Source organism: Oreochromis aureus, linkage group 18 (assembly GCF_013358895.1).
Source record: "Oreochromis aureus strain Israel breed Guangdong linkage group 18, ZZ_aureus, whole genome shotgun sequence".
Taxonomy (NCBI): domain Eukaryota; kingdom Metazoa; phylum Chordata; class Actinopteri; order Cichliformes; family Cichlidae; genus Oreochromis; species Oreochromis aureus.
The window spans coordinates 18,765,177-18,782,121 of record NC_052959.1 but is presented as its reverse complement, the minus strand read 5'-3'; the positions used below and the strand labels follow the sequence as shown (position 1 = coordinate 18,782,121).

The 16,945-nt window shown below is 40.5% G+C and overlaps 2 protein-coding genes across 3 annotated transcripts in view; both read right to left on the bottom strand.

The window, feature by feature from the left end:
* The window catches only part of obscnb (obscurin, cytoskeletal calmodulin and titin-interacting RhoGEF b), a 59,142-nt gene extending 57,104 nt beyond the window's left edge, over nucleotides 1-2,038 (bottom strand). The window contains exons 1-2 of the mRNA XM_039602475.1: nucleotides 1,971-2,038; nucleotides 270-617 (exon numbers count right to left, since the gene is read on the bottom strand). Of these exons, the coding sequence (XP_039458409.1) occupies nucleotides 270-608 (339 nt within the window). The 5' untranslated portion in view covers nucleotides 609-617; nucleotides 1,971-2,038. The remainder of the gene's footprint in view (nucleotides 1-269; nucleotides 618-1,970) is intronic.
* Nucleotides 2,039-8,735: 6,697 nt separating this feature from the next.
* atg9b (autophagy related 9B) lies at nucleotides 8,736-16,918 on the bottom strand. 2 transcript variants are annotated; one of them, XM_039601979.1, is made up of 14 exons: nucleotides 16,068-16,918; nucleotides 15,852-15,895; nucleotides 15,535-15,599; nucleotides 14,795-14,965; nucleotides 12,994-13,135; nucleotides 12,095-12,843; nucleotides 11,643-11,796; nucleotides 11,244-11,423; nucleotides 10,881-11,126; nucleotides 10,348-10,586; nucleotides 10,130-10,223; nucleotides 9,742-9,826; nucleotides 9,348-9,517; nucleotides 8,736-9,218 (listed from the first exon to the last, which is right to left on the bottom strand). In XM_039601979.1, exons 1-13 carry the CDS (start codon nucleotides 16,174-16,176, stop codon nucleotides 9,366-9,368), a joined length of 2,430 nt encoding a protein of 809 aa, XP_039457913.1. In that variant the 5' UTR covers nucleotides 16,177-16,918; the 3' UTR covers nucleotides 8,736-9,218; nucleotides 9,348-9,365. The 2 variants fall into 2 exon arrangements, with proteins under 2 accessions (XP_039457913.1, XP_031593696.1); XM_031737836.2 differs by having other exon boundaries at nucleotides 8,736-9,517.
* Nucleotides 16,919-16,945: the final 27 nt, after the last annotated feature.

Below are 16,945 nucleotides of genomic sequence, written 5' to 3'. Positions count from 1 at the left end.
TCCTGAGCATCTACAACAAGGGCAGCCGCAGCTTGTGCGCGGCCGACAGTGTTCTGGGCCCTGCAGGTGTAAGTGCCGCTGTCCAGGTTTCGTACGCACTGGATCTTTAAAGTGCTGCCATCGCTCTCAGAAACGATCTTGATGCGGTTGGTCTCCCCCAGGTAGCGCCCATCCTTTTCCCATTCAAAGTTGGCCTCAGGATAAGCTGCAACTCGGCAGTGGAAAACGACATCACCGCCCAAAACAACACGTGCAGAGGCAGGCTTCACCATGAAAACAGGGGCCTTCTGAGACATCTCTGTCGGCAGCGCCACTTTGAGGGTTACTGCGGCGTAAGCTTCACCGACGCTGTTCTTAGCTCTGCACATGTACTGTCCACTGTCCTCCAGAGTTAAGTCATAGATGGTCAGGCGATAAGCGTCTCCATCTTCCACAGTCTTGAAGCGGCCTCCAGACGTCAGCTTCAGCTTGTCTTTTTCCCAGGTTATCAGTGGAGTCGGGCTGCCCACAATTGTGCAGCTGAGTGTGGCATCCTTGCCCACACACACCGAAAATGCCTTTGGGCGAGTGAGAAACCTGGGGGCCCCTCCAAACAAGTTTTGATCCATCGTTTGTTCCTGTGATCAAACAAAGGGCAAATATTACAAGATCTTATAAATATCTTGGAACAGTTATTGAGTCCAAACTCAACTTTGAAGCAACATGTGTGTAAAAAATCTCCACACTGATAAAACCAATTGTTTCATCCTGCTTTTTTTTAGTCTATTTTATCCTTTCTTTTGGTGTCACGGTGTCAATTTCTGTCTCTCTCTCAGAATGTATCTTTTGTCCTTTCGCCCCACCCTCAATCTAACCCTGACCCCAGTCAGTCATGGCAGATGGCCGCCCCTCCCTGAGCCTGATTCTGCCAGAGGCTTCTTCCTGTTAAGAGGGAGTTTTTCCTTCCCACTGTCACCACATGCTTGCTCATAGGGAGGCATCTGATTGTTGGGGTTTTCTCTCTATTACTGTAGAGTCTTTACAGTATAAAGCACTTTGAGATGACTGTTGCTGTGATTTGGTGCTATGTATATAAACTTGAATTGAACTGATATTTATCTGTGAAGGACAGAAAGGGCAGATTGGTGAGCCACGGCTGAGCTCAGCATCACTGTACAGCACAATTACAGCGATTGCTGTGCATGATTTTACTGGACAATTTGCTCCCTTTGCATGGTGACTTTCAGCTTCTCGTCCCAAAGTGCAAAACAATACGGTTTACAAAACAACTTTGTTCCAGCAGCCATTACTCAGAATAACAAAGCATAGCTTTGCTATCCTACATGATGCCGAGTGAATTCTCTGTTATTATAGTATCATTATTTCTTCAGTATTTTTTATTAAGCTTATATATTTTCTGTGATTGCACTGACAATGCGTGCATGGATGGAGGATGGCTGACTCTCCACTGCAGACCAAATCTATCCATGGGTACAAATAAAGTAACTGAACCAATAAAAAATAAAACAAATAAAATCCAGAACTGATGTTATCTATGTACAAGTTTAATAACTTTTATTAAAAACACCAATATTCAACTGCAAGTATAAATAAACCAGGCAGTACAAAATTAAAAATTACTAAACTATATCAAGAAAATAAATACATTTTCTATGATTTCCTGTAGATCATATTCCTCCACAAACACCTGTCAAATTTACACAAACCCATTGTAAAATCTGGCATTCTGCTATGTGTTCTCTAAAAATATGTTATGCTATGAAAATAGACATAAATCCAGAGTTAGGGTGGCATATTTATAGCTGACAGTTACAGTAGCTATATATCAGTCAACATATCCTTGTCCTGCCTCAGTGGACATTCATCAATACAAAGACCTATTCAAAGGGAAAGAAGCTAAATAGCAAACAAATTCTCTCACAACAAGGTCAGAAAGAGCGCTTATGTGTCTTTCAAAGAGTGACATTTACCAGCTTTGTCACCTCTGCCGCTTTAACTGCCCGTCCCAAAAATAACCTCAGCTGTCAGACTCCGTCTCTGTCCATTGCCATTTGTAGAAGCGAAAGGGACATCAGCTGTTTGATAAAGCTCCCACTTCACAAACATACTTCATTTCTAGCACTGTCCGTTTTCTACCAGCTGAGGAAAACTCGTAAAAAACGACACCGGAATTTAATGAACGACTTCTGGCTAGTAAAAAAATACGGGAAAAAATCGGCAAAGGAGGTTGTGTTTATTTAAATATAACAGAAACTTCAGCTGGATGATGCGGTTAGCTAATGAACTCAAAGCAGCCCCTGTAATAGTCACAGGTGAAAGATGACAGCCATCTACCTCTTTGAGCTGCACCTAAGCTCAAATTAACCAACAAAAAAAAGGAAAAGAAATTCTAACTTCGACCAAGTTCCCATGTAAACTTTACTGTAAGAAAATGAGTTAAGTGTTGTGTTACTGCTTCTTCACCTTGAGTCCTTAACCGCTCAGGAAATTCAGGCGCTGAATCATGTGGGCCAAACAATCAATAGCCCGTCAAGATTTCCGGATGATGGCCCTCTCCAACAGCGTTCAGGGGCTCCACAGGGGGGCAAGAAAAAGTCTTCTTTGACCTCAAATATATTTCAAAATGGTTGTAAATCCAAGATAGTGAAACATCCCCCCCGTCTCCTGCAGTGGGCGGTTGAGCAGACTTACTTTTTCTTTCTTCTCTGGTGCCTCATGATGCCACATAGCTGACGTGCCTATTTTGGCGCAGCCTCCTTTCCAAAATAGACCTGTCATTTGGAGATAGGAGATAGCCTGATGGTGGCTTCGGGAAGGAGAGCAGGCTGGCCTGGCCTCTGCTGGGTTGCTGCTGCTGCAGGCTGGAGACCACAATACGGGCACAAGTCGTAAACAACTCATACTAGGTGTAAATGTGCCGCGTGTGGACGCATCAAGCAGAAGCAGTTTATTGAGTTTCGGTTCAATTCAGGTTTATTTATATATCAGTCAACTCAAGGCGCTTAATATTATAAGGTAAAGACCCTACAATAATACAGAGAAACACCAACAATCAGACGACCCACCCAATGAGCAAGCACCTTGGCGACAGCGGGAAGGAAAAACTCCCTTTTAACAGTTAGAAACCTCTGGCAGACAGGGGCGCCACCAAGGGAGAGCCGTGCCCCCCCCCCCCCAAAAAAAAATTTGTGATCCCCGGGTAAAACTGTCCTATGTTGGTAATAATTTCAATAAAAGTAAGCACAAGAGAGAGGAAGAGACCCCACAGTGAGTTGAAACATTAACTTGTTATTTATTCCTGCATATACAATTTTTGTCATTGATATTGCATCACTTTATATATCCCTCACGATTTCCCATCGTCACACGCTGCGCCCATGCACTGTTCATTTTTTTGGTGTGCCACCCCAAGATTTTTAGTGCCCCCCTATAGTCAAGCCTATAAACAAATTCTGGTTCTGCCCCTACCAGCAGAACCAGGCTCATGTGAATCGGCCCACATAAAAGTATTTTTTTATCACACAAGTTTTCATAATTAAACATCTTTTAACTACTTCTGTTTTAATATCATTTTAACTGTATTCAAAACCTGTCACATTTATCCCCTCCAATGTAAAGGAGGGCATAAATTTTGGACTTTTAGCTGTATATTCATGGATTTAGAGATTTTACTACTCCTGAAAAATCCCCCCATGTCTATTCATACTACACCAAAGTAATGAATGTTCAGTTAAACTTCTTTATTCTGACAGAAAGATGAGTTTCCTTTAAGATTTTTCACTTAAGAGTACATTGAATATAAAATGAGTTTGATCAGAATCAGAATACTTAATACTTTATTGATACATAAAGTACTTGATACTTTATGTTATGTACCTGGATAGTCAAGGTAATTGAGCCCCCATTTTGGGTGGCATGCCTGGTTTTAAATTCACAGGCAGGGTAAAATTCTGAAAACTATGTCCCGCAGGGGATTATTCATGATTTGAAGACTTAACGGCGCTGCAAACAAAACTGAACCTCCACTTCTTCGCTTGTTGTTGTTCACTTGTTTCAGACTTTCTTAGATGTGCAAATCTGAGATGCTCAAATCAAGCTCTTGCCACCTCTGTCTCTACTTAATGAAAGTTTGCCTCAGCTTACGACAGCTCAAGATGTGCCAGGTTAAATGTGAAGGTAATTAACACCAAGGCACCATTAGATACTACATCACAAATCCAGTCCCTGTCATCATATTACCAGTAACAGAATCCGGCCTGCGCTCTGATATCATTGAACATTTTCAGTGGTGACAAAGGCACACACAGCTTCCTCATTCTTCTGCTTATTTATAGGATTAAAACCCGCTCTGATCTCTGAACAAAAACATAAATCTATCAATCCACCTCTCTTGATAGTTCATTCATTTGCAGTAGTTGTAGTGAATAATAAATCCACTTAATCTGCTTATGATTAGGCTGAGAGGTTGACTGAGCTTGCAGCAGACTGTTTTCCACAACAACCACTGTGACAGCTGCTGTCCCCAGCTCATCAGGCCCAGAATTAAGTTATGACTTCATATTGTTCATATTGTGGAAAGGCCTAGAATGCAGTAATACTTTAAATGTATCCTTAGTGAAGTATTCACTTTGATTAAATCACTTGATAAACTTCAGGTTGCAGTGCACGTTTTTAATATAGACTCTCAATTACATTTTAGGAAAAAATCATTCTGCTTAAAGTGACTAAAGTTAGTGTTAACCCTTTTGTCCCCAAACTTTGGCTTCCATGTTATTTTCTTACTCTTCCAGTGTGGGCTTTCCCCCCAGTGCCAGTGACTGACAGCAGCAGGTAGCCTGGACCCTGATTTAAACTCCCAGAAACTCTAGCAGACGGTAATCCACTGTTGCTGCTTTCCTTTGCTTCATCCTCTCCTGGCCACTGTGTTTAGTTTCCATACTCTAACTAGAGTATGTGTACTGAGGAAGAAAATAGTTTAGATAAAGCTATCCTCTGTGTTGGCATGCAATACGTCCAAACCTTCTACTGCGCTACTGTGTCATAAATTAGCACAGGCTGGGTTCCTTGATTTCAAAGCACATAATATACCAAAGCAACACCACGATATATTTCTGCAACATTTTGGTAAATGTTTAAAACTCACTTGCAGACAGTAACCACCGTCTCGTGGCACCTGGCAACAGCCTGGTTATAATTTAGCAACCTAAAGATTAAACACCAAGTAAAACATGTCTTTGTAATGAGACTTTTCTTTTTTTGCTAAATGGAAGCAATGTATACTCTCCAATCTGGTCTCCGTGGCCTTCCACTTGACCTCAGCCATTTCGAGAATAAGGTCATAGCTGTATCATGTTCACAGCTTGAAACACATGGGTGTTACCTTAAGAACAGTTACATGGCAGATGACAAGTGAGACAAATGTTAGTTCTACCAAAGATTAAGATTACTAAGACTGAACAGCAGATGGCAGGCATGTCCTCTCCAAAATACTCAAGGGGCTCGGACAACATTAAAAACAAGTAATAAGGTGAGTAGGATCAAGTAGGCGTAAGCTTCATCCTACCCCTTTTGGAGCATGTAAATTGTATGGTAGAGCGATTTTTTTCTGTATCCGATATATTTTTTATATTACTTATATGTTTGAAATAAAACAATTAAATAAAAAATGAGACAAAAAAGAAGCACATGATATTTATTTACAGTCTTGATAGTATTTACAGTATTATAGCAAGCACAGGACAATAGTGGGAACACATGGCAGTGAGGGGCTGTTAAAGAAAACAACTCACCTTAATTATTCCATACAAAAAGTCCTGATTTACAAAAAAAAAAAAGACTTGATCAACAGGTTACCCTAACACTGCCACTGAACTCTTCTAGAAATGACAGTCACTGCATGCGATTTATGCAGCTGTTGATGCTGTATGATGTAAAATGATGTTTAATCAATGGACCATGTATATGTGCTGTTCCTTCATAAGTTCCAACAAGACTGTGAGCAGAATCAACTGGTTAGAGAGAATCAGAGCAAGTCAGAGGGGAGAAAGAGACAAAGGACAAAAACACAGAAAACATATATATGACAGTAGTAACACAATGTGAATAAGTCTGTATAAAACCTTTATATTCATTCAGAAGCTGTTCACTAAATACTTTCTTTTTATTGTTATATAGATTTAGGTGTTATAGTTCAAACTTTTGGGCATCTATCTATCCATCTATCTATAATGTCTCTTGTCTAGAGTTACTATTTAACCAAACAAATGGAAAAAATTGTATACTCCTTTGGTTGGAAAATGTGAGGGTAAAGAATCCAGTTATTTAAGTATTTAAGTTTTTACAAGTTAAGTTACATGAAAAACTACTTGCAAGCAACAGCAAAAACAAAAACAAAGAAAATTAAACATTATTCTTTTTTATTTTAAATAAACATTACATAATCAACCACACAGAACGATTAAATACACTCAAAATTAGATGTATTTGCCTCTCTACTCAGTCTCTGAAAACAACACGTACTGTAAAGCTGTGCTGAAAACAAGTTCTTTTGGCATGTTTCATATTTCAGCTAATGCTGCTCAATATACAGAACAAAAACATACAGACAAACTTTTGTAACCACAAAAAAAAAAGAAAAAAAAGAAGAAAACAAATTCACCATTTCAGGATGAAAACATAGCACCTTGTTCCAGTCACTGTGATCCTTCGACTGGTCTATATAGTGGATAAGAAACCATAGTATGATCAGAAGGTTTGCCATAATGGCACTGCCAATTACAAGGGATGCTCCTGCTTCTTCAGGATGTTAAAGACAGTGCAGTCCCATGACAAAAGAAGTGCACTGTCAGATACAACAGACTGACCTGTCAGCTAACAAGACACATCCACAGTTTCACTATATGCACTCGATGCTATACACAATGGCATGGAAATCAAAAATACTGTACATCCTATGTGCTGGTAAATATGTGAAAGCAAATCTGGTGGTTAACATGAGACGGCTTCTAAAAAGAGCAAATGCTAATCCTTATTACTAAGGCACTGCTTATAATAAAACGACTAACATTAGACGCTACCATGGCGTGTAAATGTGGAGACTATCAAAACTCTGTGTTCAAAGCTGAGCTCCAGTGTCTCTACAACACAAACTCATCTCATATGGGATACAAAACTGTGACCACAAGAAATGCATGTAAGCACATTTAAGGCCGTGTGAGGGAAACAGACATTTACTGACCAGCGGCAGAAGAAAAAAAAAACAAAAAAAACCCATTATGTGCTTGGCCACAGTGTTTCCTTATAGTCTGCTGAGGACAAATGACAACACAACACAGGCTGATGCAATGCTTATCTATAAAGCTAAATCAGGATGCAAGTACATACACACACACACACACACACACACACACACATTAAAAATGCTTTTCAATCAGTGCAAAAGTGTTAGCGTAATTCCGCAGATGTTAAAATGCATTCCCTCCATAGACACATGCACGCTCAACGTGAGAGTGAAACAGCTTCTAAACACACGAGAGGGTAAGGACACACTCTGAAGTCTTATAGAGGTGGAGGGCTCAAATTATATTCCTTTGAAGAATGCAATAAAACTGGGTTTATATTTTCATCACTAGATCAACTACAAGATTTTGTCCCAGTGTATTTCAGGGTTTAATTGCATTCACCATCTTGCCCCTGGGCATGGCATCTTTACAATAACACCAAAATTAAAGACAAAAACCACATTTTAAGAGGGGCCACGCAACACTTCCATTCGTAAAAGTTTATGATTGTTTAATTTTTTTTTCCTAAATAAATTATATCTCTCTATATACCTGTATCAATTAAATATGTGGGGAAATAAATATATATAACGATCTTACTTTGGAAAAATAAAGTCTTAGCAGAACTGCTGTCCTTATGCAGCACGCACTCTGAAATCAGCCCTTATGATGAAGTTCCATTTTTATATGATCAGTTTGAGGGAAAGCACAAAAAATGGTAACAAGCACACAAAGGATTTGAAAAAGCAACACCTTACTGTTTTGTTCTTTTAAAAATGGTTTCCACCTACACCTGCCATTAAAATCAAAATGCAGTCGAAAGATGCACCTCTAGAATGAAAAAAATGTATATGTATAATAAATATTTACACAAGAGTAAATACACTACAGAGGTATCGATTTGTGTATTCGTTTTTTCTCCTCCACAACTGAGGTAATGCGGAAAACTAGGATTTAAATACATGTTTTTACATCGGTGTTAAGGCATAACGCTGGCTGTGTCCAGCTTAAACAGATTTCAATTACATCTTCTATCTGCATTGGGATTTCTAAGCCAAGTGTACTTGGTGCCCATTACTACGGCTCTGCTTTTGAGGAAAAGCAACTGTCTTGACAGATGAGCCGCAGAAACAACAACACTGAACAAAAATCTGCATTTAGGACCACTAAACACAGACAGCAGCATCAAACCATGTGCATGCTTAGGCTCAAGGAACGCCCAGATACACATAGTGTTTTAGCAGTGCGGCTACTGTATAGTGAACTTTTTAATCATTTCAATACTTGGTATATTTTGCAGGAATTGGATCTAGTAGTAAAAATGTGACCTTTGAAGGAACAAGCAAGATGCAAAAGTGTATTTACATTTTACAAGAGTCAAATAGCACAACTCTGAAATGCTTTTTTTCTACCCCCCCCCCCCCCGCCCAGCCCAGCCCCGCCCAGCCCCGCCCAGCCCAGATGACTGAAATTGTTCAGGCAGACAAGATACAATTTGCAGACTTCATGCTGCGGCACAGATTGAGACACTATTCCGTGGAAAACTTCAATTATACTTGCACCGTAATACCCTGTGATGCTCAAATACTCGATTTGTGCGCAGCAGAAGTTGTGATGAACCTTTCGCGTTTCGCACCCATCGTCGCACGGTGCATCTATGATTACACTACACCTCATCGATCTTTCTGTCATACGAGCTTCGGGAAAAGTTCCTACAAGTTGATAAGAAAATTGTGATAACGTGGACGGAAGACATATGGTTTCCCTGATGCCATAGTCTGCCTGATATGACAGGATGAGGCATAGAGGTGCAGAGACTGTGGTTATTCAATGAGTCCCTCCTAAAAACGCTGAATGGTGTATTAAAGGTCCATGCTAAATTCTCCATGAAGATCATCTAAGGCCACAACGTTCGTTGAAGAAAGTAAAATGTAAACACTAAAAAACAAAACAAACAAAACAAAAACACAAAAAAAAGAAGAAGAGAAGTGATCACGGCATTGTAGCTTCAGGACAAACAATGCCCAAAAATACAGAACCACAGAGCATTGAAATGTGAGCATATACCTTATGACAAAAGGCACTTCAACAACTACCCCCAGTGCCCTGTTTTGGAGTAGATCCACTATTAATCTCCTGATCGTCTTCTTCCTCTTCTTCTACCTCTTGCCAGCCACCAAGATGGACAGTGGTGGGCACAGAAATGCTGGAACTGAGGCCGCTGTGTGCCTGGTAACCTGAGAATAAGGGTTTAAAATCTATTGGTTTGCTGTCTAATGAGTTGTAATATCAGGGTATCCACATCAGAACCAGGATTTCAGCACAACAAGAATTTTTGTCACATTCATTTGATTCTGAATTGACACCAACAATATTTATAAAAGTCCTCTGCATGCTAATATTCATAATCTTTGGCTGAATTAAAAATTACAGGTTCTTAAAAATCAGCACTTTCATTTACCAGTGTGTGTGTGCAGGTCTCTCATTGGCACTGGATTATGCCACTGGCCTGAAGTTCTTGGTGGGTGGGAGCTCTGCTGGTGGAGCTGAAGAGACAAACAGTTTTCAGTGTGCAGCAGAAAGGGGCGCTAAACTTATGGTAATACAAAAGATACTAAAAGCATTACTCTGGTTCAAAATGTGCCTTTCGAGCATCAAATCTGTTAAGCAATACTAAAAATGAAACCATGAACTGAAGCTACGATGATACATGAGAGACCAAAGTAAAGATTTGGATGTTTTTGCACGTCTATGTGCAAACATATCACCTAAAAGTTTGGAGAAAAAAAAGGGACATTGGACACAGACATATATGTTTTAGAGGCTATAGTTCATGAACAGGAAATTACCTCATGCATGTAGATGGCATGGAGACTCATCTCGGCTGAGGCAAACTCTGACTGCAGTGCATTGCTCCGGACGCGAGAGTCACTGTTAGACATACTGGAAAAAACAATCCAAACACTTTTTTTCAAAGCTGATAACAAGCATTTCGATTTTGTTTGCTTTTGTTTTGTTATAAATAAGCTCAGTATAGAAGTATATAAAATGTAATATTGGAAAATACCTGTCAATTATGGTGCGCTCACTGTGGTACATGGTAGTCTCGGGGTGGACGGAGGAGGGCAGGAGGCCGTGTGACCGCCCACGACTGGTATGCGCGAGCTGAGATGTGGACAAAGAGGCAAGAACGCTGGCTGCAGCAGAAGCAGCGGTACTTGGTGGGATGAGCCGATGGTCTCGCCCTTGCAGTCCAGATGCAGTTATAATGGGGTGAGCCAGGACACTGGCCAAAAGATTATCAGCCTGGAAACAACAAATGTCAGAAAGTTACAAAAAATAAAGTAAAAAAATTAATGAGAATAGAAATTACAACAATATATTTCATAATGAAGCCATTATCAGTAGTCAAATTTCTAGTAGTTTAGGCATTAAGTATTTATAGGGAAAAACTATTTATAGACTTATTTAAATTAATATAAATGATCCTAATGGTAAGGGATGACTGCATTACTGAGTTTTCTTTTTACATTAGCTGCCTATATCATTTTTGAGCAAATAAGTAGTTCTTGGTGTTTGTGTTATCGACTTGGTTCCTACCCCAGTGCCAGACTCGTTGGACTGCAGCGAGGTGCAGAGAGGCGCCTCTGAAAGCAGCAGCTGAGTGGAGGGGCCGGCCTGTGCATCATGGTGCACCTTCTCCTTTAAATGGCTGATAAACACTGAGCTCTCCTGAGGGGGCTGCCACCGTGGATTCTTTATGGTGAAATGCATGAGGGACAGCTCCGTTTTGCCATTTTCAGCCTGCTGGTACACAGATGCCTCTGTCTGCCCTTCTGACAGCCACTGCAAAAACATCAATAGACATATCACCTTTTTGATATCATTTTTTTTTCCCCACAGCCTTCATTCACTGAGACATTTGTTTATTCAGTCCTGCCAGACAAAAGGAATGGGTCTTACTGTTGGGTTTCCATGGCGTCTGATGTCCATCTGGGCAAAGGAACAGATGTCTCCAACTCCAACGACCTCCACGGTGAAGTTCCTGAAGAAGTCAATGATTTCTAGAGACTTGTTTCTCAAGAGGAAGATGAGAATGAAGGGTGTGACAATAGGACTGAGCAACTCCTCCAAGATGAACACCTGAGTGGACAGAGATGACATGAATTTCTGGTTCTGTACGTCTCATTTTATGAACACCCTATGAAAATATGACTGCGACCAATCTGACAGTTTTAGCATTACCCAGGTCCTGGATTAAAAACCCTCATCACAGCCAGGACAAGCACAAAGTTTCAGTCTGACAGTCTGAGTTCAGTGTGACAAGTGTGTTCCTATCCACGGAGTTTCTGCATTCCTCACCGCTTTGTACTGGAACAGCTGTGCCACCTCGTCACGAGTCTCACTCTTGTTAGCGTTGCCCCTCCAGTGGTCTGGCATATAGTGAATGTGTGCCAGCACACACTGCAGCAGCTGTTCTGGACACCACGCCATATGCTCATCTGGGATGAAAGACCTGGCGTGGGACAGGTACAAAATGTTAGCATTACAGCCGTGCATTATCTGCACATATGAGACAAATGGATAAGCAAAAGAGAAAAGCTTTATCATAAAAAGTTAAAAATTCAGGTGGAGTACCTGATGACGAATATCTAATACTTGCTTATAGTGTTAATCCGAGTTATTTAAAGAATTACTTCATTTATTAGCTTTCAGCTGAATAAATGAAATAAAAATAGACAAATAATTTGTAACAGTGTATATTGTAGTTGTTTTTCGATGACTGACTGGGTGGGCTTGCTTTGATGACTCACCTTGCGATAGTTATAGTCACCCCCAGCACAGTGATAGCAGTCAGAATGTGCTGCACTGTCAGAACATCCTCATCATACACTGTAAGTACGATGAGAACAGCCAGCACTGAGCCTGAGAAGAAGGCAATGTTCTTAGCAATCACAGTCAGCAGTGGCGATGTAAACGAGTTCATGTACTTGGAAGTGGGTTTGTAGCCACGACCCAAACGCCCGTGCAGCTCATGGTCCAGCTCATTGAAGTGACGCAGGTATAAACGACCGTAGAGGGACCAGCGGCGTGCGCCCAAGCTCCCAGGTTCTCTGCGGATCACTTCTGTGTAGCTGAAGAAAGCATAGAGCACCTGCCACACTAGGATGAAGGGACATAGCAGTAAATTGGCCAAACCCATCAGGAGGATGACCCTGCTGAGCTGCTGGGCAAGCTCCAGGCGGTTTCCACTGCGCTTGTACTTGGGGTGCAGGTTCCACTTATTCTGAAAGAGTGAGCCAGGGCCCCAGAAAAGGATGAGTTCAAAGTTGTACTTCAGACCCTGGGTTAGAAAGACCACATTGCCCAGCAGGGGGAGCTGCAGGTGCACCGGCAGCAGGGATTTGTTTATCATGGCCACCATGTAGTTCTTAAAACGTAGGATCCGGTGATAAATATCAAGTTCTGTCAGCTCTTTCTTGTGAATGCACATTTGCTGTTCCCTCTGGAGGCTGATTAGACGGTCTTGGACTTCCTGCCATGTGTAGTTGCATAGTTCATCCTGGGAGAAAGACACAAGGAACCCACTTGCATTGAGACAAAGCCACAATTTAAAACACAGAGATTTATCATCTCTCTTCATACCAATGAACATGAGTCAAAAAAATTTGTTTGAATGACCTTAATACTCATCTCAAGTTGGTGCACTCACCATTCTGATCTTCAGTGCTTTGATGTAGAACTGCCTGATCTCCCAGTAGTTCAAAAAATTGCAAATGACCTTAACAAGACGATAGATCCAGAATATAGCAGCCATGATGAGAAGGAATATGATCCAGCTGTTCTCTTGAATCCTGAACAGAAACAAAAGCCCCTTTCAAACAAGGCTAACTTCATGTATAAATTTATACATAGTACACATTGTACACAATGTAGAGTCACTGTAAAATGTAAAATCTCTTACACAATGTCGGTCATACTTTATGGTTTTTAACTAACTTCATTTATACTTTTACTTGTTTTTTTAAACACTGTTGTATGCATAAAATTCCTGCACTATCTCAGTATAAGGCCCGTACTAGGCATCTGTGGCACTTTTATTTTAACTGTGTTGTTTATTTGTCGTTTATTGTAGACTGTACTATTTTTACTCTTTATCATGGTGCAGTAACACAACAATTTCCCTTGCGGGATTAATAAAGTATTCATCTATTCATCTATCTATCTATCTATCTATCTATCTATCTATAATGACAAAGATCTGTTGTTGGGATCCACAGGCACACATTCCCCTTTCCTCTACTGACAATTTAAGTTGGCTCTTCATTATCTAATGCCATAATATTTATATGAAGTATGCAACAGCTGATCATACATGGAGTAATCTAGTAAACTCCAGTTTACATGTTTTTGGTGGGGGGTGTTTGAAGTACAGTGGTGGATGTCAGCTCATTATATTCTAAATTTAAGGAAACTCTTTAATGTTCCCATGTGTCTAAACAAACAGCAAATTTCAGTGCAACTGTAAAAGCTCTTTATGAGGTAACATTCAGATGTATTAAACAAAATACAATCTTGTTTTCAGTCCGAGCGTTTTAAAGCTGCTTTATGGGGGAAATTAGATATGGGGTATGAAGAGGACAGAGAGAGTCTAAACTGTGGGACAAGTTGTTCCCAAATTAGAAATCCAAGCAGTCGGACGTCATTGACTTTGATATAAACAACTATTGAGCTGCAGTCAAGCTGAGTCTAGGCTACATGTTGTCAAAAAAAAATGTGACAACACAGGAGTGGTGGGAGGGGTAGGTGGGGGGCTTACTCCTGCAGTCAGCTTGTGAGGTGTCATGTGGTAGTCAGCTCGCTGTCCCAGCCAAGCTGTCAGCATCTCGGTTGGCTAGCTGTACCTCACCATAGCTATCAATTACATCGCTCTGTTCTCCAAAGCCAGGCTGAGCTCTCAACACAAACACCTCCCTCCAAGTAACCATGAGTTGCAGAAATGTTGAAGCTACCAATCTCAGGGTGAATTAAACACCAAAAATGAAAAAAAAAAAAAAACACTGAATGAAATATATAAACCAATCTAATTAATCTTATGACGAACCATTGCCTTGCATTACAAATACAAGTGAGTTCTAACAGATTTCTAGATTAAATAAGGAAACATGCTGGTTACAGTTAAATAGTTTTCTTTTTTCTTTTCTCAGAGTATGTGACTGTATCTTGCACTCTGAGCCACATCGTATACAGCCCATAAAGAGATTTAGTGTGAAAGTCTAATTGCGGCTGTATTAAGTCAGACAAATGACATCCCTCTAAAGGCCTGTCTCTAATCCTGGACTCTGCTTGAGAACAAAGTGTCTAATCAAACTTCCTGGAATGTGCATGACTTTTCATGCCTGTACATTCTGTCAGATTAAGTCAACTCATCCTTTTCCCACCAGAAAAAAAAAGAAAAAGAATCTCCTTCAGACACCTAAACTGTCTGTAGGATTGTAATTTGCCATCATTACCTTGCAGTGCACTCCTGAGTTGGTAGGATGGCATCTGGCAGTGTGACTTTGTTCCGGTCCAAAGGGTTCTGGATTGGCCCTGTGTGGTTGACCGCTCGATTGGCAAACAGGACATCGTATTCCACGCAGTTGACAAGGAACGTTGTGAATGTGACAACAAACAAAAGCTGACTGTGAGGGTGAGATTAAAAAAAGAGAGTGATTAGGTTTCACACTTAATGAAAATACCAAGAAAACCAAAAGATAACAATAAAAACTGTTTATTGTTTAACTGCTATAAATAATTAGGTTATAAACAATACACTACAACAACTGATCAGTGGATAACACTGTAGTTAAGGAAAGTCGCCCCATCTGATAATCACCAGGAATAACAAATGTCATACAGGCATGGCAGCAGCACAAACAGCAGGAGTATAAAAAATATGTTGCATTAACATGGCAGCTGGTGAAGGGATTAATCCTAACAGAAAAAGTCATAACAGAATAAATGACCACATTTAAAAAAAAGATACAAAATAACATTTAGAGAAGGAATTGCTTTTTTAAAAAGGATTGTCGTCCAAGGCTGGGGTGCACTTAACTCACAGACACATACACAAGGCCAAACAAATTTCCTCTTTGATCTGCAAACACACATCAACCTAATGTTTTGCATTCAACGTGTATCACCTGCAATCATGGTGCAATATTTTAGCCATCTCAACATAGTGAGTATTTCTGTGCAACTCAATACTTACGCAAGTTCAAAGAACTCGGACAACATCATACAGGCAAAGCCATTTTTTTGATGAAAATGATAGATGTGAACAACATGGTTAAGGAAAATTTTAAACAGCCCTACAATGGGAAGACAATTATTTAACTATAAGTATTTAGGTGTGGACATTCACTATAAGTAAGCTGACTGCACAGTGAAGCGATAACAATCTTCAGTGTAACACAATATCTAAGTATTCATATTTGATCCCATAGCAGCAGCAGAAGTGACATTCAGATGATGTAAAAGGGATCATTCTGGCTTTCGCCAGTTTGTTCACAGAGTTTAAAAGGATATCCTTGTAAAGAAGTTATCCAGGTTCTTGATATGGTGCCATGAGTCTGAAACAGAAATGAGACCATTAGAAAGGGAGAAGTCTTCTACAACTTACTTAACCTCTTATTTTGTTGCATCATTTGCCAACAGCCAGCCAGGCTTATTAACCTTATCAAGTACAAAACTTTAACATACATTAGAAACCACTTTTAACTTAAGCAATAATATATTGTTTACCTTTTAGGCCCTCAGGCACGTGAACCAGTAAATCTTCCTCTCCTGGTGGTGAGTCCTCCTCGTAGTCATCAATTCTCTGATACTCCTGGTAAGCTTCAAAGTTGGCCATTGTGCTTCACATTCTTCAGGTCACCCCTCCACAACTAACGAGCTACTTGTACTAAATACTATACGAAACGAAAGCAGACTAGCAACCACAACTACATCCTGCAGCTAGCTACTTAGCAGCTCGAGCACTCCAAGAAGAAAGGATAGCTACAGCTAACATTAGCCTGCTAACCTGCTCCACTAACGGACGGCGCTTGTGTAACCCTACACGACCATGATGACAAGTAAAATTCTGCGTTGGAGTTAAAAATTCAGCACATGAAGCTTCCGTATAGTTAGTAATGAGCGTCCCTTACGTTCATAAAAGATTACTACCTGAGCCAAAAGACTGTGCAGCGGCTGGCTAACCTGTGAATGATTCAGCCAGTCTTGTAGTCAGGGTGACACGGTTTGTTTTGTTCCCGTCTGCCGTCGGCTCATCTGCTGATCTTTATCCCTTTTTTTAGTGTTTGCTGCTCAGAGTCCACCTCTTCACGAGAGCTCGTTTATCTCACACAACTTCGTTTCAGTTACAACACGGCTGTCTTCGGTCGGTTCCGAGGTCCGTTACTTGATTTCCAAAAATACATCAACCTGTGCGTGTGCACTGTTTTTGTCTTTCGCCAACAAATGTCAACAAAACGACTTTGACATCACTTCTGATCACACTGACGCCATTTCCGGGTAGCAATTGTAGTTTTTAAAATAATTTTCACATGGCAGACCCTCTGTTGTCCGACCTTTTCGCTTTCAGCGTCGTCCAAATAGCCCCAAATATCGATATATAGCTT